At 42.3% G+C, this 26,067-nt stretch overlaps 1 protein-coding gene across 6 annotated transcripts in view; it reads left to right on the top strand.

The window, feature by feature from the left end:
- Window positions 1-26,067, top strand: part of SYTL5 (synaptotagmin like 5) — an 885,600-nt gene that overhangs the window by 523,011 nt on the left and 336,522 nt on the right. For all 6 annotated transcript variants that reach the window (XM_069636554.1, XM_069636560.1, XM_069636555.1 and 3 more), the window contains one exon: window positions 23,425-23,584. In XM_069636554.1, coding sequence (XP_069492655.1) covers window positions 23,425-23,584 — 160 coding nt within the window. The remainder of the gene's footprint in view (window positions 1-23,424; window positions 23,585-26,067) is intronic.

Genomic DNA, 26,067 nt, shown 5'->3' with positions numbered 1-26,067 from the left:
CCTGTGGCTGAGTGGAAAAAGTGTTGGTATTCCCCTTATTTTTTTATACCTAAGAGGACTGAGACCCAACTTGGATTTAGGTTACTTTAACAAGTTTCTCAGGAAGGACAAGTTCAAGATGGTCACTCTTTCTCATATCCTTCAGACCCCCCAACTTCAGGATTGGTTGGTGTCATTGGACCTGCAGGATGCTTATTTTCATGTGCCAATCCATCTCAAGCACAGGAAATACCTCAGGTACGCAGTCGGCAGATCCCACTATCAGTTTCAGGTCCTGCCATTCGGGCTGACCTCCGCCCCGAGGGTTTTCACCAAGCTCATGTTGATGTTGGCAGTGCATCTCAGGAGAAGGGGGATTCACGTCTTCCCTTCACAAGTTCGGCTTCTCCCTCAACTTCAAGAAGTTGCATATGACACCTTCCCAATGGCTCCAGTACATAGGGGCAGTTTTGGACACGTCCTTGGGGTTGTGCTCGCCACCCAAGTTGAGGGCTCTTCACATTCTTCAGTTGGTCACAAAATTTCGGCAAGCTCAGAGTCCTCCGGCTTTCAAATTATTAAGGTTGCTCGGCCTCATGGCATCCTGCATTTTTCTCATGCCAGAGGCCCGCCTGAGAATGATATCCCTTCAGTGGGCTCCACGGACTCAGTGATCCCAGTTATAGGGCAGGATGTTGGATCTCCTTCATATTTCGCTCTCGGTCTCGAAGGCGCTTCTGTGGTGGGCCTACGAGAAGAATCTCATGAAAGGAGAGCCTTTTTGGCAGCCATGGCCGGATGTCACTGTGGTGACGGACGCTTCCCTGACAGGGTGGGGAGCTCATGCAAACGATCTGTCCATCAGCGGTCGTTGGTCTCCATCAGAGTCCAGACTTCACATCAATCTTATAGAGCTGCGAGCCATCAAACTGGTGCTGAAGGCTTTCCTGCCATCTGTACGGGGGAAGAATGTCCTGATAATAATGGACAAGACAGTGGCAATGCATTACCTCAACAGCAGAGGAGGTGTGGGGGCAGTGACTCCAAACCCTCTTTGCAGGGAGGGTAATGAAGCTCTGATTCTCAGCAATAGGAGAAGGAATGTCCCTGTCGGCAGTTCATCTAGCCGGCAAGAAGAACATGGCGGCGGATGTTCTGAGCAGGCAAGCCACGGTCTCCCACGAGTGGGAACTAGCTCAGGAAGTCCTTCAGGAGATCTTTGCTCTTAGGGGAACCCCACAGGTGGACCTGTTTGCGACTGGTGACAACCGGAAGTGCGAAAGGTACTGCTTAAGGAAATTTCCTCTGAGAGGAGCTCTAGGAGAAGCGTTCATCGTGGAGTGGTTCTTCCCGCTACTGTACGCGTTTCCTCCAATCCCTGTCTTCCCTCAAGTTCTCAGAAGGTTGAGAAGGTTCCCCCCCATGATCCTCATTGCTCCAGATTGGGCCAAGAGAGCGTGGTACCCAGACCATCTAGACATGTCCATCTGTCCTCCAAGGCGTCTTCCCCAACGAGAGGATCTTCTCTCGTGAGAGGAAGGTCGGGTTCTCCATCCAGAGGTCAAGACTCTCAACCTTCATGCATGGTTTCTGAGAGGTTGAGATACAGGGATTGGGACCTCCCGGATGACATGATGGAGGTGTTGCTTTTGGCAGGCTGCCGGCAACAAAGTCCCTGTATCGTTGCTGTTGGCGTAAGTTTTGTGACTGGTGCAGTGGACAGAATGTGGATCCTTTTCAGAGCTCGATTCCGGAGGTTCTCTCCTTCTTGCTTTCTTTGGCCCACAAGGGTCTTCAAGTGGGCACCATTAAAGGTTATTTGGCAGTGCTGTCTATATTTAAGCACTCTTTACAGGAATGCTCTTATTTTAAAATTCCACTCATCACTCCGTTTTTGAAAGGGCTCACAAATGTGTTCCCGCTGTCGCCGTTTCAGGTGCCAGTCTGGGACCTTAGTTTGGTTTTAAAATTTCTGATGGGTGCTCCGTTTGAACCTTGTCACTCTTGCCCATTAAGATTGTTGACACTTATAACTGTTTCCTTGGTTGCAGTCAAATCTGCTAGAAGAGTGAGCGAGGTGCAGGCACTTTCTTCTAAGCCACCCTTTACTTTGATCCACAAGGATAGCTTTGTATTGAGAGTATGTCGGTCCTTTTTACCTAAGGTTGTGTCAGAATTTCATTTGAGACAGAAGGTGGCACTCTGTGCATTCTATCCTCCTCATCCTAGTAAGGAAGAGGAAATGCTCCATAGATTGGATCCTAGAAGAGCCTTGAGCTTTTATCCATCCAGGATGGCTAAACTCAGAGTGGACGACCAGCTCTTTGTGGGGTATTCTGGACACCGTTTAGGAGGCTGTTTCTAAGCAGACCTTGTCTAAGTGGATTATCCTTGCTATTTCAGAATGCTACCGGTTGGCTGGTAAGGACCCTCCTGAGCGTCTGTGGGCTCATTCCACCAGAGGCATTGCTACTTCAACATCCCTCCATAGGGGGTGCAGTAAAAAATATCTGTGACGCTGCAAAATGGTCCTCTATACACACGTTTGTTAAGCATTACTCCCTGGATACTTCCAATGCTCAGGATGTTGCCTTTGGTAAGGCAATGCTTTACTCTGCCATTTAATTGGATATGTCTAAATTATTTTCCCTCCTCCAATCATTAGTACTGCTTTGGGAGTCTGTCATAGATGAGGAATACGTTCGAGGACACAATCCATTCGAAGAACTAGTTACTTACCAAACTGGTAACGTTCTTTTGACTGGATGTTCCTACAACGTATTCCTCATCGCCCTCCCAGCCTACCCCTCACACGAATTTCCCTTGCCATTACAACTTACGTTCCGCAAAGCTAAGTGCAGCCGATGCTGGGTTCTGGGCATGTGTGCCACACATTGTGAGGGGGGAAAAACATGAACTGAGGCTACAGGCAGCATGCGTTCTACTTATAACATCCGATGACGTCACCCTCAACTGAGGCCGTTGAGGGACATCAACCCAAAGCCATCGACGCAAGGATACCCTCTGCCGAAAGAAATTCCAAAGCAGCACAGCTGTGGACATTACATGTCATAGATGAGGAATACGTTGGAGGAACATCGAGTCAAAAGAACGTTACTAGTTTGGTAAGTAACTTGTTCTTCTCTTTGAGAGGCTGCTGTTGGATAACATCACCCAGCCATTGTGTATTTTTTATGGGCGAATAATATGAAATTAGCTTGGGCATTATTTGTGTACCTGAAATCTGCATTATTTTTAAGAGCAAATGAGAACTGAATAGAGATGTTGTGATGTAGACATTATAGAGAATTGAATCATTTGTTTTATATTAATAATTTATGGCGCTGTCCTATTTAGTAGTATAGTTAGATACCTGTATACCTTAATATGTGCCTGAGATATTACACCTCCTTGAGACTTGTTTGGAATTAAAACTGATTTGCACACCAATAGTGAAGTTTGAAAGGTAAACCGCTTCATATGTAGATTAGTAACAAGCTCAAAATGGAATACTCCTAGAAACCCATTAGAACTGTATATTGTTTTTTGCACAAATTTCAATGTTTTTTATATTTTTTATTTTAAGCCTTTTTCTAATATCTTAATCTATTCTGATATCTATATATATATATATATCTATATCTATAAATATCTATATATATATCTATAATAATGTATTTATTTTTAACAATGAATACTTCAGACCGTTGCAAGGCACTACGATGGGCACAACATTTGCCCCATCATATGCAAATCTTACTATGGGGGCATGGGAGGCATCCGATGTCTGGTCTGATCAAAATCATCTGTTAACCGAAAATATTGTACTCTGGCTGAGATACATTGACGATCTCATTATTATCTGGAAAGGATCTGAAAAAACTTGGATCGATTTTGTGAATACAAATTAACACAATCTGAGATTTACGGAGACACACAGCAACACTTTCTTAACCTTTTTAGATGTGAACATCAGAGTTGTAGACCATATGCTAACAGAACTGCACAGAAAACCAACTGGAACAAATACACCTTTTCATGCGACAAGTGTCCACTCAAGAACGCTAATTTGGAGCATACCATATGGTGAATTTATAAGAATTTATCAGACGAAATAGCTCAACATTGAGGGCCTATGATCAAGAAAGTAAGATTGCAGCAAAAGAGTTTTCTGATCAAAGCTATCCGAAAAAGGTGATTGAGAAAGCCTACATAAAAGCTAGAAAGCAAGAAAGATCAAATCTCCCTACAGGTCCGAAGACAACAGCTAGAGTGGAAAAGGAGAAAGATACAACACAATTGATTTTGAAGTTTAATAGTGAAACACAGGAAATTAAACGCATTCTTCAGAAACATTGGAAGATCCTTTTGGCCGATAAAGACCTTGCAATGAGCCTGAAATCATACCCAGAAATAAGCCTGAGACGCAATTGCTCTCTGAAAGACACTTTGGTCCAAAGTTTTATGAAAAGTGATGCGACATTGGCAAAGGGAACATGGCTTACACCACATAAATTGGGTTTTTATAAATGCACAAAATGCAACATCTGCAGATATGCCAGAAATTGTACGACTTTTGAACATCCAATTCTGGGGATCCCAATCAAAATATTGGAAGCCATTACATGCGAAACAGAGTACGTGGTATATGCATTGGGATGTGCCTGCAAAAAATGGTACATAGGCAGCACCAAATGCAAGCTGAAGATACAGATTCAGAAACACGTACGGGCCATTCGGCATCAGGACCCTAACTATCCAATGGCTAAACACTTCAAAGACCATCATGCAAGCGACATGCAAAGCTTTTATTTCTTTGGTATCCATGAAATTAACAAAGAATTGAGAGGTGGAGATTGTGAAAAAAGACTCTGCCAAAAAGAGACATGCTGCATACTTGATTTTGAGACCAAATATCCCAAAGGCCATAATATGGACGAGGAAATTTATACATTTCTGGGACAATGATGATTTTATAATGAAGTCAATCAGTAATAATTGTTTTTAGGCGTGTGACCATTGATTTCCTTTGACCTTTCATTTCCTTACTCTAAAACCTTGTAGGGTAAGGGGTAATTTTCACGCTAATGGACACCTTTTCATTTCACTTTATCTTAAACCCTTTCACCTATGATGTGTGTCTATTCTTCCAAGTCTCTGCCTTCCTTTTCTCCCCTCTTTCTCCTATTCTCATTCATTCTTTCATGTTTCCTTTCATTCTTCTCGAACTACGACTCAGAAGAGTAGGTAGTTATGTGATATGAAGGCCCAGTGTGGGCATCTTCTTTCTCGGTTTTGCACTTAGGGTGGTTCTTTAAAAAATGTGTAATGGTGAATCATGTGGCGGGTCTAAAAGGACAAGAAAGAGTGGAGCTTTTAACACAATTTTTAAGTGAAATTGGTATACTTCATGTATCTGTTGTGGTAAAAATGTTCTTATTTGGAAGTTTTATTTTATTTTGAAAGAGGTGTTATTTTCCCAATTATTCGTAATTTTGTATATAATTGAAAGGACGGACAGTTTTCGAGACATAGGTCTCTGGATAAATCGTGATTGTATTAACAATGACTGAGACAATGACTTTAATCGAATCTAAAATGTTTGATTTCCAATCAAGGTTTATTCAATATAGTCATCATGTCCTTCCAATGTAGTAGATGAAAATCTTGGAACAACATTAATCAATGCCTCTTATATATGCATATATTTTTTCTGGTTGGACACCATAAGACATTGACCATGACATTTCGGAAAGTATAGGTATTGGCATGAATTGTGGAACGTGTTATTGTTATATTTATTTGCAAATACATATTATTTGTTATATCTGCCATACCAAGATGGGGACAAAACTATAAATACCCCGTGAGACCTGGTTAAATAATGCTTTAGGAAGATGAAGTACAGCTGCCCTAAGCACTTTTAGAAAAAGCAACAAAAGCACTATGCACTTTAGAAAAATCAAATTGCATTTTAAATCTTGCAGAGTTTGCACAGGGAATGACCCTACCCAATTAGATTACAAGTGGGTAATGCACTATGCACTTTAAAGGAATTATTTGCACGCTGCACTTTATGCTGGTTTCTGTTTTTGTATTACTTTGGTTTTTTTAAAAGGCAAGAGTATTATCTTCCTAAATGTTAAAAAGGTTTTCATATGTTAATGCAGAATGTAACATGTAAGAATTTGGAACATCTGAACCCGTTCCAAAATGTCCGACCCGCATTTGTGGCCCACTCAGTCCCCTTTCTATAGCCAACTTCCTGTTACATGGGGTGTTTTTAAACTGTGTTCATTGTATGGATCACTTGTTGTGAGCAAGCGGTGAGGTAACCGCGAAACGCGTCAGATTAAGCCATACATCATGGAGCACCACATTTTAGGTGGTTATTACTAAACAGTCATGTGCTGTGCATAGTCTGAAAAATAAAGAGGACATTTTTTCACGAAGAAAACTGTCTGCCTGGCGATTTCTTAAGGAACGGGGGAGTGCCTCTCACTCGGACTGTGAAAATACAGTCTCAAAATACATATATATATATATATATATATATGTATATATATATATATATATATATATATATATATATATATATATATATTCAGTGAAAAAACTTTGTTAAAGGGACGTTATGGTTAAGTTGCGCTACTAAAAACCTATGAAATTCAGTGAAAAAACTTAGTTAAAGGGATGTTATGGTTCAAAGTAAAACCGAAAAACCCCTGAAATTCGGCAGTTATGGTAAGATAAGCAACCATAACTCGCGCCACCGTGCACTGCTAACACTAACACCCAGGACATCAAAGATGACATCACAAATGTCATTGATGACATCACTGATGACATCACATGTGTATGTACTTTTCATGAAAACTCTGTACAAGGGATTCTTATAATGCTGACCAAAAACTGTCAAGGATCAATGGGATAAATATCATGAGCTAATTAGTGCATTAAGCAATGCATTGATATAAATAGCAGTCTACTATGAAGTTCTATCCAGTATAGTAAGCTACTCATGCAAAAACATAGGCAGTGTGTGCAGCAAACATGATGAAGGTGCAATATTCATAATCTTGCCATGTTGAATAGTGAAAAGATAACTGCTTTCTTATTGTGAAGGTACTGTAATTAGCACCAAGGTCCCTTTGCGGGTCCAATCCTTTATGGCTGGTAAAACCAGCCGTTAAGATGGGAACCCGCAAAGGGACCTTGTAATCAGGGGCTAAGGGATTACCGGTACCCTTACCGGTACCGGTAATCCCTTAGCGCCAGGGTCGTAATGAGGCCCCTTGACTGTTACTGAGCAAAACAATGTGGCCTAGATATGTCAGTAAAGGAAAAAAAGGGGGAGCCAGACATGTGATGTCATCAGTGATGTCATCAATGACATTTGTGATGTCATCTTTGATGTCCTGGGTGTTAGTGTTAGCAGTGCACGGTGGCGCGAGTTATGGTTGCATATCTTACCATAACTGCCGAATTTCAGGGGGTTTTCGGTTTTACTTTGAACCATAACGTCCCTTTAACTAAGTTTTTTCACTGAATTTCATAGGTTTTTAGTAGCGCAACTTAACCATAACGTCCCTTTAACAAAGTTTTTTCACTGAATTTCATAGGTTTTTAGTAGCACAACTTAACCATAATATCCCTGACTTCATATACATGTAAAATAGAACATACTAACCCCCTCGTAGTGATTTTCATGTCCGCGGACTACCGCCATGTCCGCAGACATATCGAAAATCTGAGCATGGTGAATGTAAATTTAAATAGTGTGCCCCATTTCCCCTTTGAAGTTGGCTCTGAAAAGAGCCGTTTTTTTTGTTTTTTTTACAGATGCTTGACAGACACCTGTTATTTTGTATTTTTTTTCTTGTTTTTTTTTCTTACTTTACTCCTAAAATCTTCACATAACCTTCTCCAAAGCAACCCTTACATTCCAAAATAGAAAGGCATTTCCCGTAAAAGATAAAGAGATGCCATCTTCTTTAAAATTAACAACATTACTGGCATTAATATTCTCATTATTAAAGAAGAACATACCAGCGCTAAGCATGAAGGCACACATGCCTCGGTTGATGACACACCTAGCAATGTTTTGCTGAGGACAAAAAACTGAACTATTGTCCCATATTGCTCTAGGTAGTAATCCAGAAAAATTTACTTTCGCATTTGGAAGGATCTTCATTACGGCTTGAACCAAGCGTTCCAAATCAGCCAACAAAGTAGGGGCACTGACGTTACCCAAATGGAAAGCACCATAGTGCAAAACTACCACATGCGGACTGTTCATCGTGGCCATATCCTCACAAACTTGTACAATTCCCTGTACATTGCAATCAGGCACAGTGCTCCACACCACTTCCACTCCTTTCACATCAAAGTTCTTTGCAACATGCCTGCATTGAGCGTACTGTTGTAAACCATGCACAAACATATCTCCAAGCACCAACACCCTGACTTTCTCTACTTCTGCCATCTTCACCACACACAGTCTCTTTCAACACAAATCCACAACATCGGCATCTGATTGGCTGATCCGTACAGTCTTCTTTCCATGTTGGATTTCCTGGAAAAACCCGGATGTAGCACGCCCTGTCCACGAACAGCCACGGTGTCCGCGGACGGCGTCCACTTTACTCTCTGTGCCATTCCCTCATTGCATACAGCTAAGCAATCACACAATACGAATAACGCCCTCAGAACACCCCCATTTTGTGAATTTTCGAACATTTCAGGACAATTATCATTTCATTATTCAACATATTAACATTACAAATATTATACTTTCATCTTGTACTCTGCACACAATGCTATGTTTCTCCATTAGTAGCTCAGTATACTAGATAGAATCCCATAATACAATGCTATTTATATCAATGCATCGTTCAAAGCACTAATAACGGTATGATATTTATTGCAATATCCTTGACACTTTTTTCGCAACATTATAATAAAAATCCCTAGTACACAAATTCCATGAAAAGTACATACACATGTGATGTCATTAGTGATTTCATCAATGACATTTGCGATGTCATCTTTGATGTCCTGGGTGTTAGTCTTAGCAGTGCACGGTGGTGGCGCGAGTTATTTTTCATAGCTTACCATAACTTGCGATTTTCAGGGGTCTTTCGGCTGTACTTAGAACCATAACGTACCTTAAACAAACTTTTTTTAATATTACACAAACAATATACAAACATGGCGTGCAAAAACCAACTTCTCACAGATGGCTTTACACAGAATGTTGCAAAGTAAGAATTTATGCTCGTTCACAGTGAAGGTCAGCTGCTTCCATTTTTTTCTCTGGCCCCGGAGAGGCTCACGAAGCAGACTATAAGGTTGTGTTGTGTTTTGACCTTGACAGACAGAGATTGTGATGAAACACTTCTCTTGAAGGAGTGTTGCTAAAACGTAAGAGAAGATAAGGATGAAATTTCTGAAACAAAACCACTTTTATATATTATATCACTATGCGAAAGATCGTTCGCACACGCGGAGTCGTATTTTGGGACTGCACTACTCGTAGACAATGGAAATTGCAATTGTACTGTAAGTAACCCTTTAGATTATTTTATACCAAATATAATTACAATATCGTAGCATTAAAGACCGCTCAAGTTGAACTTGTTCGTTCAAAGTGGCATAATGTTTTCTACCGCGCACTATCACTGCCAAATTGATCCCCTGTCGTTTAGAGGGCTCTGAAAAAGGCAGACGACACAGGGTGGGTTAATAGAAATAATTTAACCGGTCTATAGGCGGTCAAGCGCTCTACTCGCTGTGCCACTTCACTGTAGCCTGTCAAGTGGCACAGCGAGTACAACGCTCGCTTTGACATCCGTGCACAGCTTGCTAACACAAGTTCGAATCCCGGCAAGGCCAAACTCAGCCTTTCATCCTTCCGTGGTCGATAAATGAACACCACACACCGTGGGTAATAATAAGCACCGCTTAGATACCTCCTGGTTCTTAGCGCTATATGAATGGGAAAATATTATTATTTTATTATTAACATACTCCGTTGCACTATCTTCGATAGCAAATAGTTTCATGCCCTAATAAATAAAATGATGATTTTTAATGAAGATCGGCTGGTGAGACTAATTTATGTTTTTTAAAACAGGTATGTGGCCCCATTTTGCCTATGTCACGATTTACAGACTCCAGCGGATGGGGTCTTCAACTGCCAGGTGCAGGTCCAAATATGCAACTTCATGACCCTCACCATTTTATGGGACAATCGCCAAGGACCAATATGTCCTTACGCAGTACTAGCGGCTACAAACAACATACGAACCAATAGGGTGGTCTAATGGCTCGTTGTTAGAGCAAACTTCCGATTAACAGAGTGACCATTTACTGCTTTTATCATACACCAACAGCCTATCTACCGCAAAGGAACAACGTGTGGCTCAAAATAAACTTTTGCTGATCAACAGCAGAGACAATAGCAAATCGCTGAATATTCACTAAACATTTCATGTGAAATAAATGTACTTTACCAAATGTACAATCCTGCTGTTTACTTTTAAACCACAGTTTCATATTCCGAATTGTGGCGCACTGAGTTGTAAGCTGATCTAACACCCTCTGTACCGCAAAGGAACATCGCGTGCCTCAACATGAACTTTTGCGGATCAACAACAAAGACAAATGCAAATTGCTGAATATTCTCTAAACATTTGATGTCAAATAAATGTACTTTACAAAATTTACAAACTTGCTGTTTGCTTTTAAATCACTGTTTCATATTCCGAATTGTGGCGCGCTGTGTTGTAACATAACATGTGTTGCCTTCCGGGTTCTGTGTAAAGTCACTTAGGACTGGAGAGGACTGGGCGCGTTTGATGACGCACCCTGTAACGTCACGGAGAGAGCCGGGGAATATTAATGCTTTGATAATATCAGGCTTAGGGGCGGGAGATATGATTTAGTGTCGCAAAAGCAAGTCAGCCAGGTCAATAGAGCCAGTCATAGGATTATCACATAATGTCGGCACACACCAGCCGGATTTATCGTTTCTTTAGTGGACAAAAAGTCGGTTGACTCCCATAGGAAATTGTACTATTAGCGGACAAAAGGAGTGGTCTTAAAACACTTTCACCCTGACAATGAACAATACAAACAACGTTCTCAGAACACCCCCATTTTGTGTAATTGCAACCATTTCGGGACACCGCGAGTGTTCTTAGAACACATTCAACTAGACAGATTACAATACGGACAGCGTCCTGAGGACACCCCCAGTTTGTGTATTTACGAACAATTAAGTACACCGCGAGTGTTGATAGCTCATTTTTACCTTCCTTGCGAACAAAAATGACACATACTCCGTCCTCTAAACACCCCACCATTTAGTTTATTTACAAAATGTCAGAACAGCCGTGTTCTCCGCGGACAAATCGAACACAACAAAAACGTCTAGCACATAAAAAAACAAAACATTGAACCTATCTCATACTCCCCCACCCTCCCCAAACACTCTTACACACCAACACACGGCACTAAATACAATTTTTTATCCACGTTTCACCGCGCTGTACACGGTCGACGGCGAATACAAGATGGCGGGCGCCACAGAAAATCTGACGCGCTCCATGCCCCTCGCCGTCCAATCAGCGAACACGTTGCATGTCCGCGGACATGACGCAAGGCCATGGGCCAATCGGGGTGCTCTCCGCGGAGTGAACAGGGAAGTCCGTCCGCGAAGCAAACACAGATATCACTAATTTTTTTGCCTTACGTTTTGGTCATTTTATAAAAAACTACTGGACAGATTTACACCAAATTTGCAAAAGCATGCTTTCGGGACCAAGCCCCCGCTCCTGCCGCAAATTTGGTGTAAATCCGTCCAGCGGTTTGGCCTGTGGCCGTGCGCAAAGTTTTTTCCCATTATGTCTATAGGAAAAAACACAAGTTTTGAGACCTCCCCTATAACTTTTCCCCCCCTGGACGAATCCTCACCAAACTTTGCCAAAAAATTCAGAGTGGGCCATATACTTTTTTTTGCAAACTTTGGTGAGGATTTGTCTAGGGGGAGCGAAGTTATAAGCCACCCAAAAAGTGCTCTTCCTATGGAAACACCAACTTAACCATAACTACATGGACGCTACCGCATCCATGATATATATATATATATAAGACCGTTCAACCTAGGAACGTGAAATGCGGAAGGTACAAATTTTCATGATGTAGGCACCTACTAAGGAAAGATTTTTGGAAATTCTGTCCCTAAGAGGGTCAAAGGGGGACGGGGGTGGGTGGAGTCTGTGTTCAAACCACGAATACCTCTTATTTATTTTATTTTATTGTATTATAGCCAAGCATTCAACGTTTTACAATATAAAATCTACATATTAAAAACACTATACCTAACACTACTTTATCATAGTTATTTCTTACATCTTTGACTGAAGACAGTAAAAACCTACACATCACATCAACTTAGAATTAATTACATGCATATCTCGAAGATCATCTTATTGCTACTTCCACCGAGGCAGTGAAGTCTTACTCAATTTATGGATTTAAAACCCAAAGCCTGTAGTACCCGAATCACCTTAACTGTTTTCTCACCTAATATCAACCGGTCCCAGAACATCTCTGAATGCAGTCTATCCTCACTTTCCACAAAATGTAAGAGAAACTTCAGCCTGATATCCCATGACCCACTGCATTCCAGCAAGATATGCTTTAAGGACTGAGTTGTGACCTCTTTGCATAGATGGCAGCCCTCCACCACTGGTCTAATCATTACTATGAAGGGATAAAACCTCCCCTGTGGCAAAAAGGTTGAGGTGTACCCTTAAGAATTCTTGCCTCACTTTTGAGCTAGGGAACCGCCTCAGATATCTAGGAGTACACCCAATTTTTTGTCAGTCAGAAGAAACGGTTTTGCCTGCACTAGATTACGGATACTATCAATAGTTTGAATACAGTCCATATGCCCCAGGTACCTCCTTTACACTCAATGAATTAGCGAGTAAGGTCTCTTCTTCACTTTCACATTCTAGCAAGGCTCCGAGGACAAAATGTTGTAGCCTCCTCAAAAAAGAAAACTTTTGCTTTGCTAAGATGGCAATATTCTTATAAAGGGAATTCAGATCGGGAACTAATATCAACCTATATAATGAAATAAGATGCCATTTCACAAACATCTTCATAGATCTTAGTCCCTGTTTGAATCTTAAACTTGACATGGGAAGGCTCAGAAGGAGACCCAGAACCTTTTTCCACAGACGCCCCTCAACTCTATCCCCGTTTGTTTGCCATACCAGTGGTTTTGTATCTACCCCGTGTAACACTGCCGGGAGAACCTTTACCATCTAGAATCCAACCAGAGGCTCCAATGAGAACTTACAGTATGTAGTCAACACATTTTTCATTTGGCAAGGCAGCTGACAAGCTTTCCCAGACAGGTCTAGCTCCAGCTGGCATGAAGTGGTAAATGAATATAATTTAAAACCCAAATGGGTCACCATTTCATCAGTTTGTATCTCATCCTCTCCCAAAGCCCACCTTCTATTAGAGGCCTGCTTTCCTGGTCTTTTGAAAATGATTATCTTGGATTTGTTTACGTTAATCATTAAATCATTACCCATTGCCTAGTTGCCCAAAGCATTTAGAAGTCTTTTTAAGCTGACTAGGGAGAGGTCCAGCAGGATTATATCATCAGCATAGGCCAGCCATCTGATGTGCAGGCCACCCCTCTTAGGACTGGCTAATGCCGCAGGACTCAACGCCCTGTCCAAGTCTTGGCAAATACAGATTGAAAAAGAGGGGAGCTAATAGGCAACCCTGCCTTACCCCTCTCTCTACAGCCACAGTAGCTACAACTGTGCTGATGCATTTAATCTGATCTTCAGGAAGATATCTTCATGCAGACTTACAAGGATTGTCAAGAGCCGCTGCAGAATCCTCCAGGCATGCAATATTAACCAGAGGCGTTCTCTGCTTACCATATTGAATGCCTTTGATAGATCTATCCATGCGCCATAGAGCACCGGCCCACCCTGGACCCAAGATTTTCACTGATTAAATTTAACACCAAACCATTCATGGAGGTAGATTGGCCTCTTCTGAACCCAATCTGTAGTTTTGGCAGTCTCTTATTCTGCAAAGCCCAGGCCTCCAACTCTTTTAGGAGCAACCCTGCAAAGATTTTACTCTGTGTCCAGAAGGGCGATCGGGCGATAGCTCCCCGGATCAGCCTGGTCACCCCCCTTGAAGATAGGGATAATTATTGCCAACTTTCAAGATTCTTTTCTCCTTTAGAATCTCTCCAAAGAGCACCATTAATATTCTAGACCACAGGTCGTCAAACGGTTGATCGCGGGCGACTAGTATCTCGTCTGAGCCTCTTCAGTCGCCCGCGCTGGAAATAGTGAAAAAGAAACACTTTTTAAAGTTAAATTATTCAATGCTGTGTTTTTGAGGTTATTTTCCTTGATCAGGATCAGAACCCTGGTCGTCCTAATTGCAGGCAGGGAGCTTGGCTGCTGTGCCACATGGAGCTGCTTGCAAATTCCCTCACAGATGTCAGCATCACGTTCTGCTTCTGCAGGCCGTCTGTAGTTCCAGAGTTGGCATTGTACGCCCCTGACACTCTCTTGCTTAAGGAAGCTGCTCTTGTTTGCCAAAGATGTCAGAGGGGTTGGGGCAGGATCAGGATCATTGTGACCACGCAATGAAAATATCACAGTAGCACTGCTGCTCACCTGGTAATGTTCAAAATAATATTTAAAAAATGGTGCAATTTTTTTCATGTGGCTTCTTTCCAAACTCCACACTCTACATTTCCACTTTACATCACTTCCATGACACAGGTACACCCACTTTTAGTACATTAAGCGATCCATAGACATACTGTACAGTAGAAGCCTACTATGGTAGCTCAGCAGGTTGACAGACCGATGCTGAGATGTTATATATTCAAAACTAAATGGCGTATCATATCATTTCATAAGTGTTTCAAGGCACGACGATGCAAGGGAGGGGGAACAGAGAGAAGACAGACAATGATCCTACTAGGCCAGGTGTCATTCAGATCACTCAAGTGCATGGGAGGGGAAGGGGACAGTGCAGTGCATGGGATAATGAATAACAATCAGTAGTGTCCGGCCAGCTGGTGGCAAGTGCAAGGGTAGTGCAGACATCAGGTGTCAAGTGCTAGTCGTGGAACTGTAGGGGTACAGAACAGTCCCTAAGTGCAGGGGGTTGCCAGGACGGCAGTTTAGGTGTGCGACTGGGGGTGGGGGGTTGGGCTTGAGAGCAGGAGGGGGTTACCAGGTGACCAGTGCAGTTTCAGTATAGGCCAGGAAGTCAGCAGGGGAGAGGACGAGAAAAGGCAGAAGCAAAGAGAAAGGTTTTGAGGTGCTTCCGGAACCGGAGATGATTCTCCTCAAGTTTCAGGGGGATGGGGAGGCTGTTCCAGAGGGAGGCCCCAGCCGAGGAAAGAGATCTACCACCAACTCGTTGCTTGGAGAAGCGACTGACCATGAGGGAGTTGGAGGCGGATGAGCGAAGAGCTTGAGAAGGAAGATATTTTGAAAGAGAGAACTGAAGGTATTGAGGCCCCAGGCCCCAGGAGCCAGTGCAGAGATTTCAGTCCTCGAGAAATACGATCCCTGGGCTTGAGGCCAAGGACAAGTCCCGCAGTTCTGTTCTGGATGAGTTGCAGAGGGCGGAGAGTAGAAGCAGGCAGATTTAGAAAGAGGCTGTTGCAATAGTCCAGCCTAGAGAGAACCAGAGCACTGGAGACATTGAGCACCTGGGGGAAGGAGAGGAAAGGAATAATGCCTCTGAGGAGGTGCAGCTGGTAGTGTGACTTCTTAGAGATGTCAGAGATGTGAGGAGAGAAGGAGAGTGTGGAGTCGAAGATGACCCCGAGATTTTTAGCCTCACAGGTGGGAGCAGGAGAAGGGTAAAGGGAGGCCGGCCAGAGAGTGACAGGAAAGGAGGGAGCAGGTGTTCCAATGAGGAGAATCTCAGTTTTACTGGCATTAAGGCAGAGGTCATTGGCGGCACACCACTCCTGGGTGGCATATAGGCAGTCAGAGATGAGGGAGGGAGAAGAGGTGGCTGAGGGTAGCCTGAAAATGAGCTTAGTGTCGTCCGCATAGCACTGGAATCATAGAAAAAGTGCTATAAAATGTGTTTGGCCAGGGTATGGGTTGGGCTGGTTGCTTGCTTATATTCAGGATGGAGGTGGGGGTATTTCTGCCCCTGTAGTGAAAATCAAAAGTTGGCACCCCTGAACCCACAGTTTAATTTCCTAAAAACTGCTGTCAGCACAACGGAAGCATTTCATTGATTAACCAGTTTGACAAGCAAATAACATCTTTATAAATATAACCTGTGCTAGACCTCAGAGGGGCACACAAATAACAGAGTATGTGTGGTGTGTGACAACAAAAACATTTCAACGAAAACTAGTGAACGCAAGCAACATTTTTCCATTTGGAAATTACTTTTGTTTTTTTTTATGGAAGTGTGAAAAGCACATTTAGAAAACAATAGTGTGCCTAGCATGTAGAAAGCCTGCATAAAACGCAAAGGAAGGGCACAAAAATGACAGGATATTTGTGTGGTAGTCCAACAAATATCTGTCTTTTTGAGACTGCTACTAATAAATAATAATGCAACAAAGAGGTTTTTGACGTTCTTAATATAATCATGAAGGCATATGTTATTCCATCTGTTTATAGAATGGAAATAATTGGGCCAAAAAAATATTGGTAAAAATTCAGAGGTTTATAAATATCCCCACCCAGATATCGCTCGCTAGTAGCTCTCCACTGTTGGCCTCCACTACAAGTAGCTCCAGCTAACGTAAAGGTTGGAGACCCCTGTTCTAGACCATATGGTCCAATTGCTCTTCAGGATTTGATTTGTCAGGTATTCTAGACCATATGGTCCGATTGCTCTTCAGGATCTGATTCGTCAGGTCATTAGATCCTGAGGCTCTGGAGGACAGAGAGTTGGCAATGAGCTCTGATATCAGGCCTTCCGAGATTTCCACGAACCATGGTGCACCCGGCTATTTTTCAAAGATGTCAACTGATGATTTTATATGTACGGCAGCAAAGTGGGTGCACCATTCTTTCTCTGTGACCACGTTACTTTGTGCCACTGATTGCAAAGTCTCATATTGATTGATTAGACCCCAAACATGATGGGAGTTTCCTTTCCCTAGTGCTCTCAACATTGACTCTCCATCCCTCTGGTATCTGATATATTTCTGTCCCTGGGACCAGTTTCTATATTCATTCAGCAAGGTCTTTTTTCTAGATCTAAATATAGATACATCCATGGGCGATAACCTTAGGTCCCTTAGTGCTTTCCAAATTTCTTTCTTTTTGAGCCATACTTCCTCATTAAATAAGTGAGGGTGTTTCTGATATCTATACATGGCAAGCTCCCCCTGCACTTCCACTGAGCATAAGAAAGTCTGGAAGTTTACAGGTGTACACTCATTCACCATCTCCTCCTCTGTCATTCCTGCACATTGCCTAGGTACATTCCTATTCAAACCCACCCAATTGAACTATGAGTCTGTTCCCGCCCTCATTTACCACCAAAGTTGGGCACAGTCTTCGTTGAACCCGGGGGCGCGCCCACCAAAAGGAACCATTGACTCTATAATGTTCAGACTTTTACCCCGTGCACATACTTGGAGGCTAACACAGCATTCGAAGAGGGCTGGGGAGAGAATAACATAATCCATTATTGAGCTTGTGGAGCCCCTAATCCATGTCATGGCGGGCAGTTCATCTCCTTTGATGGAGCTGTTAGCCATGGCCATGTTCCAATCTGAGAGGCAAGTCAGCCACTGTTCCCCGTTTATAGAGACTCTTTTCAACTCCCAATTTCCTTGTGAACTATATGTGGTGATACACTGGGCATTAAAGTCTCCTGCCAGTCTAATTCCTGCTGACCCAAATTGGATTGTTATCTTCAGTAATAATTCTGATAGTCTTTCCCAAAAAATATCCAACTTCTGCCAAGCCGGGTTCCAGTAGACATTAACCACAACTATTGATTTCTGCTGGTCCTCAAATTGCAAATTTAGCTTAACAGCCGTCCCTTTGTGTTTGTAGCGATCAGTTCCAACTTGAGAACACACACATTTCGAACTGCTATGGTCATGCCTCTAGATGGTCTTCCACAATTTTGATGGGTGACCAACTGATGGAACGCGGTGAAACCTTCTATCTGAACGGTGTCTGTCAGCCATGTTTCTTGTAAAAGTACCAAATCATTTATGCTGAAGATGCTGTTTTCATGGCCATAGTCCGGAAAGAGTTGGGGCCCAGGGTATTCCAACTCACAAACCTCCATTCCTCCAGGACTAAAGTGACTCATCTCCAACTCCCAATTTCTGGAATATCTGCCTTAAAATGTGTGGCAGCATGGACCACACCTTCCTCTTTGTTTAACTCAATGGTCGGCCTTCTTTAGTTGTTATTACTGAGGAACCTGTTTTGGCAGATGTTGTTAATGGGCCAGAAGACGTATTTTCCACACAGCTCATTCTCTCCTGATTGCTTTCAAATCTTTTGCCAGAGGTCTAGCTGAAACTTCATAGCTCATTCATCTTAAATTCTGACTGACTGCCAGAATTGCATTGAAGGCCACTTGACTTTTTTGTCCCATTTCAGCTATAGAGACTATATCACTATCTGGGAAGCCGACAAGTTCAAGATCTTCACTTGAAAGCAGGTATAATTCTGGAATTTTCTTGAATATGGACAGGATCGTACTGCAATTTAGAGCCCTATGCTCTGTCCCTTTTCTTGTACATTTCAGCCATAATCTTTGGATGGCAAACTGATGTGAGCCCAATTCAGTGAGCTCTCGCCCCTGGTTAACCAAGGGGAGGTTAACTCAGGGTCTTTCCAAGGTCGGTAATTAACCATCCTCATCGACTTATCTTGACTGATCTCTCCTCTCATCAGTAGATTGACTATACTGCGTAATTCCAGAAACATTGGCTTTTATAGGAGCAGGAGTGGGAGGGTGCACTGGTCCTGGTGCCAATAACTGGGCTTTTTTATTTCCTCGTAAAAAAAATGGTGCCCTATTTTATTCTACATACTGGCTGATTGCCCATATGAATTGGACCTGTGGAACCTGACCCCTCACCAAGAATCACTTCTGTCTGGACTTGAATGCTTGATTTTGTCCCTGTGCCTGAAATCTCATTTACACGATCTTCTTTCTGGATGTGGGAGACCTCCTGCACTGGATCCGCTACAATTCCAGGGGCCAAGCCCCTAGCACGATTACTATGTTTAGATTGTTTATTCCTTAATTTAGGTGCCTCTAGGCTGAGCTCAGACAGCGCATATATAAAACTTGTTGAAATTGTGTTATTCATTTTTCTGGCTTTTTGACTCTTTTGATTTAGGAGATTCCGCCAGGATAGCCTGCACCCCTCATTTATTTTTCAATTTATTTTTCTTATGATTACCACCTTCTTGTTGGTTTTGTACCTTCTGTGTCTCTGATAGGAATATGGGGTTCAACTCTCTGAGTTGTCTCGACGTCACCTTCTTTCGTTTGTAGCCGGGAGGCTTCTCCCTCAGTCTTGGCTATCCGAGCCAGCCGTATGAATTCCTCCAAAGTCGACTCCGACAAGGGGGTGTCATCAAATATCATATAGGCACTAATCTCAGTTGGAGGGCCATCTCTTACCTCCCCCTGAGTCTGAGGATTACTCATTAGGTTGTGAGTCCATTGAGGAATTTTACTCACTTGTGAGAGCAACTCCATCAGTTGGTCCCGTATCAAGATCACCTCAGATGATTGTGTCTTTACTTCAGATTTGAGGTCCTGTATGTTTACCTGGACAGTGGCATGTAGTGCATTTGTTAAAGACACCATTGAGGGATCAAAGGCACCCACCTCCTTTGTAAGTTCCATTAGAATCCCAGAATTAACTTGTACTTCCCCTTTCAACTTCTCAAATATATTCACTAAAGAATTGAGGACAAAGTTCAGTGCCTGGAGAGTAACCTTTGTGTCTCCAAGACCATTCTGCCATTCACTAGATTTTTGCGACTGATCATTTCACTGATCCATAACCTGCATTGGTATTGATGCCAGGATCAGACTGAGGAGTAGTGCTTGAGTGATGGGGCTAGGTGCCCGGGGGAGTGATCTTCCGTCCTGCCTCTCAGAGACCTGGGCCGTAGTCAGCTCTCCTACCCCCCACTATTTATAACCTGAGAGACTTTCATCATCAGTTGTCATTAGAGGAACCATATCACCCAGACTGCGGCTCCTTCTTTTAGGGATGTAGTCCTGTATTTTTTTCTTCATTGTTGTTGCTCTAATAGTCAATTCTAGTCCAGACAATAGGATAGACCTGGGGCACTGTCTTGGCGGGGGAGTATCCCCCGCTTCATCCAACGTGACATTATCACCACCCTTAGTGCTATCACTATTCCCATCAATCATGATGGTTCTGTCCTTATATGCTTTATTCACTTTTGACATTGTGCCAGGCCCAATTAGATTGTCTATGCTGCCATGGACGTGTGCCTGAACAAGTTTGAAACATGAGTTAGATAATTGTTTTGCTGTGTCTTGCCCCGGATTCTCACCCGGGGGCTGACCATCATGTTCCGGAGCCCTCAAGTCATCCACGAGCACGCCACTTCTTAGGAAATAGGTGAATGCCACGGTCCCAGTACCGGACCAAAAACACCAATATCACTATTCAGGACTTTCTTTTTAGCCAGCTGATAGTCTGCAGTGATTGTAGGCAAAGAGGTATTGATTATCTTAGCACAGTCTCAGCCCGGTCTATGCAAGCTATAGTCGGTGCAGGCTGCAAGATCGCTGTCGCAGACTCACTGACAATAGGTGCTTAGACTCCATTGCGCTGGTCCGTCCCGCAGAACCGTTGCACCACCTCCTCCACTTCCTTTCAGTGGCTAGACACCAAGCCACTTGCTGCGGACGTGCCCCCCCCCACTGCCACACCAAACACGCAAAACTCTCCAGGCGCTCTCCACAGCGCTCCACTTGGGAGTTGTGGTTTTGATGCAGCAGTTCTTCCGTCCACTGAAGAAAGTGAAAACACACCAGTGAGTCTGCAGAACGCCCAACACCAACACGCCAAACACTGCTGCCCCACTACCTCTTATACCTTCAGAATGTCCATTTGAAATCTCAGGGGCAGACTTTAAAGGTAGCAGGGATTGACCTAAGGGAAGACTGCTTCTGCCATGGGCAGTTTTACGTGGGCTCGCTCAACTCTCTGATAATCCTAGCACCTGAAGTGATACCCACTAATGTAGTTTGCAAAGAAGTACTCAAATAGTCTTTTTTTGGTAGCTTGCACATGCCAAATAATTAATTTAATTTTTGTTTGACTGTCTCAATGTCTGTTTGTAATTACAACACAAAAACATTTCTGGACACACATCAATGGAACAACTATCTTTGTTTTGTAACCAATATGCCCCGGCTTACGTCTGCAATGAACATTGCTTATTACGTTAAGACATCAACCTGTAAATTCTATTTCATAATGTTTGAACAAAAAACTCATATGTCTTTTGAAAACAATTGTACCAAATCCCAAAATCCACGTGAGCTAAGCCGCGAGCAACAGCTAGTCATACTATATAATAAAAGGCCAGATGCCTGTTGGTCCGAAGCCGCCCTGCCTGCTTCACCTTTTATCACCACTAAAGGGAGGTGTTGCCTTGTGCATACAACAATAAGACTTCAAATTAATCTTCTAGGCAGACAAAATGTGTATTTCAACAATATTGCCAATAGGTGGAGCTGTTGCCTTATGAATATAACAATGAGATTTCAGGTTCATCTTCCAGACGAACAAAATGTGTATTTCAACAATGATAACATACAGTTAGCTGCAGAAAAGTAGTTATGTATTATGCGATTATTCATTGTAATATTTCTTGGCATGTATTATTATATCAATAATATTCTTCAGGTACGTTTTAAACTTTATTTGACTTTGTATGCATTTACACTCTGACAAGGTCTTCCTTACGCACATTATCCCATGTACACAGGCTTTTTCACTAGTTGGTTATGAAATGTATTGTATATTTGATGTTTAAATGGAAACATTTCTGAAATAAACTATGATGATGATAAACGTGAGGGCTCAATTATGGAAGCTGTCCTGACTCAAACAAGGCTACATGTAATGCCAGTGGTGACTCCAAGTTCCAGGAAGGTAGTCCTGACTTTCTCGTTATGCATCTTTTACTCCATTGAGATCCTTTTGAATACTACATCACATGCCCTCCTTATTACTGAAGTAAAAGAAAGAGCATGCGTACATCGCCACCTGCTAATGTAATATAACGTAACGTCACATAAGCTTGCCAAAAAAGGAAAAAGAAAAAAGAAAACTGATAACAAACTGCCTAAATATAAAGCCATCTTTGTGAATTGAGTTTTTGACTTTTCCGCTAAATTTGTAAAATGGGATGCCAGTGAAGTGATCGTTCCTTTGAGTGTGGGGATGTGAGGAAGTTATTTATCAACAATTTATAAAAATGTACCTTTTTTGCACAGGGATATAATGGAATATGAGGCAAACAAGAATTGACTGCTTTAAAATCTGAAGTGTCTATGGTTAATAGGTTATGCCAGGGTACAGATGTGCAACAACAACGATTTGACTACAATTGTTGGGGGGATGAGAGCTTCTCATTTGCTTGCTTTATTTAATTCTGTAAGCATTGTATCACTGATGGGTGAGGTATGGAGACATAATTAGGAACACAAGGCGACCCTAGTCTGCATGTGATATGCAACATGTGAAAGAGACCAGTCAGATTAAGAACACTAGACTAACATACTATGTATGTCGTTTCTCCTGTTTCTTCTCTGATATGTGTAAGGCAGAAACAATAGCTAACACACTAGGTAACCCTGCTTAGCATAGGGTCTTTCATATGTGCAAGGGGGTAATCCTAAGTAAGCACTCTAGGACAGCCTACTCAGCGTGTTGACTTAGTCAGAAGTAAGCACACTATATACACCTAATCTCCATATGGTCTGTAACATGTGCAAATGAGCCATCATATGTAGGAACTCTAGGCCAATATATTCTGAATGTGGTGTTTGACATCTGCAAGGGATTAGTCACACTTAAGTGCTTTATGCCACCCTCCTCTACATGTGGTCGAGGGAGCAGTTAGCCAAAAGCATGGTTCTCCAGCGTACTATGTACGTCACCTTACATTTGTACGGCCAATGTCACACGTAAGCTTTAATGATAATTGGTTTCTTAACCCTTTCCATTGGTTTTTCCATGTGTTTTTTGTTTAAATTGTGTTTAATTTTCAAGGAAGCATGTGTAATTTAATGCCCGCTTGTGATTTATACTTTCCAGTTGTGGGTAAATGGATTTTAAAATAATGTCTCCTCTTGTATTCTCAGGGGAAGTAACCTTTCTCTGAACACGACAGAGCTCAATTCCACGCCTGGCAATCGCAAGGCTTCAACACAGCTGGTAAACCGGAACACGGCCTCTGCGGCGATGCCACCAGGTTCGCCTGCCCTTAGCACCCGCAGTACGACATCCAACTATAATCGCAAGGTAAGTCCAGTAAAGCCATTTGCCTCACATGCCATGAGGGCCCACATTTAGTCATGGCAGCCAAGGTTTCTTTGGAATTTTATTGAAATGTATGTCTTTCCCTCTGGAAGTAGCTTTTGTCAGACCCAAAGGGTATCTGAAAGGTACCATGAAAGAAGAATGGGGAAAAGAAATGTTCTGCGAAGGATCATATAATATGAGACGCCTATAATGCAAGGTTGACACAAACAGCCCACCACCAACCCTTGCCTTATTGTTATGCGCCTCTCCATCGGATCCCATATCCTGTCACTATGTAACTGATTGTGTATTATTCCTTGATGAGCCCTTCCAGAAACATTAGGTGCTCCCAGTACAGTGCTCTGCTGCTCTCTAGCTTGGTTCGGGCTTAATAGAACCAGCATATGATATAACGTAAGTACAGTGTCCAGTCAAAGGGTCGAAAACATTGTTTCGAACTGCAATAGTTTCGAATCAAAAGGATAGAGAAAAAAAATTCGAATACCTGTTTTAAATGTCTTTTTTCTTTGCCTTCGTATAGGAAAAAATACTTGTTTTTCGCGAAAAAAAATGCATTCGATTTTTTCTTTTTTTTTTAGATCCTTTTGATTCGAAAGTATTGCATTTGATCCTTTTGTATTAGAACCTTTCACTATAAACCCGTAAGTACTTGACCAATGAGGCAAGCTGTCATATACAAAATGGCCGACAATATGTAATTCATGTCAAACTTAAGTTACGCTGCAGTGTTAAATTAAGTCACTTTCAGTTTTTCATGAAACTCGCATCCCTAAGCAGACGCATAAGTGACAATTGTCAATAATGAAAATATGTCGCTTTTATCTCCTGCAAGTTAACGTTTCAAGAAAATTGAGTAAAATCACATATACGGATACGCAAATTCCCCGGTTTATTGTTTCTGCTGTTTGTTACCTACCACACTACCACCTAGATATGTGCCGAAACAAGTCTGTTTGCATTAAGAGGATGTCTGGCACTTTTTCCCTTCAGCCTATCCCCATCTAAAACATTCATGAAACATCCACCCACCCCCTGTTTGCAAAAGAATCACCACTCCTTGTGCCAAACCATACCCTATAACATGGGCGATCATTTAAAAGTACCCCAAAGATAATGCTTTGAAAATCCAGTTGGAAGCTGACAACTAACACTAGAGAAATTATTGAGTACAACATAAAATCAGTTTCAGTGGAGGGAGAGTTGGAGAGGAAGTGGTGCGTTGCCAGATAGAAGGCGGGGGTATGTGTTAAGGACGTGATTTGAAGGAAGCAGGGAAAAATGTTACCTGGCATGAGAGGCTCCAGTTACGGCCAGGAGGGACAGAGCACAGCATTTCAGGAGAGCTTGATGCGAAGTAAATGAAAGATCCTGTGACATTGCGGTATGTGGCTACAAGAGCATGCTCTCTGTTAACCAGATAACAGTGGGGGGTACTGCATCGAAAAATGCATTTTACAGTTTCCTGAGATCCAGAAAGAGTCCATACGTGTTTGGAATATAAAAATGCATTTTGAGGCTGTGTTCTGACAGAAGTACACTTCAGGTCCACTGTTTACATCAGGGCCCTCTGAGCTGTTTGCATTATGTATCCCACCAACCATGAGACTAGGTAGGAAATGTGATCTCTTCCCAACATTACTACTGTACTTGTTAAACCCAGCACATACAAACACTCATTGATACCTCGAGGCCAGGCTGGTAGATTTACTCTAAGATGTACAGCACAGTGCCCCAATGGATATTCCAACATGATTCGCATTTTTACTGAGAAGCAGTAAAGATTCATGAGATCTAATGCCCTAAACCGTTTAGCTCCAGCAGGTATCCTGACAGCTGCACTTTGGACCCGCTGAAAGCATAAAAAATTAGCCTGTATGAAGTACTGAAAAGTAATTTACACGGTGGAGGTTGTGTTTCCATTCAGAGGTAGAACATGATGGTACAGAGCTGTACCACTATTTAAATCTCTTTTTTCAGTGTTCCCATTTAATTCTTTATAGGAATTTTACATTATGTACTGGCATTTTTGAAAGCAGTGTTAGATGTAAAGGGACCTCTTGAGAGGCTCCAAGATCCCATAGGGTACCTCTAGTTACAACTGTCACCAGCTATCATGCTTCTGTGTCACCCAAACTTCATTAATGAGCAATTACACACAAAACTTAAATTGCACAGGTGACAGAATGGAACTGCTGGGTAGCCCACAGCAAATCATCAATTATCAATACAGTTTATTTTAGACCTTGCTGCCCGTAAAATGTATTAAAAATCAAGGGAAATATAAAAGCAAATAAAATATACAACCAGCTAAAAATAACAAAAATGATAAACATATTAAAACTGATATAATTACATTACTTGTACACGTAGCTCATTATATACATTGCATTATGTCCCTAACCAGATATCCTCCATGTTTTTGGAGGGTAAAGTTTCAGCAAAATAGGGGGTCAAACGCTAAC

The sequence above is a fragment of the Ambystoma mexicanum genome, chromosome 7p, assembly GCF_040938575.1.
Source record: "Ambystoma mexicanum isolate Mex_15411 chromosome 7p, UKY_AmexF1_1, whole genome shotgun sequence".
Taxonomy (NCBI): Eukaryota; Metazoa; Chordata; class Amphibia; order Caudata; family Ambystomatidae; genus Ambystoma; species Ambystoma mexicanum.
This window is presented reverse-complemented; position numbering and strand designations above follow the sequence as displayed.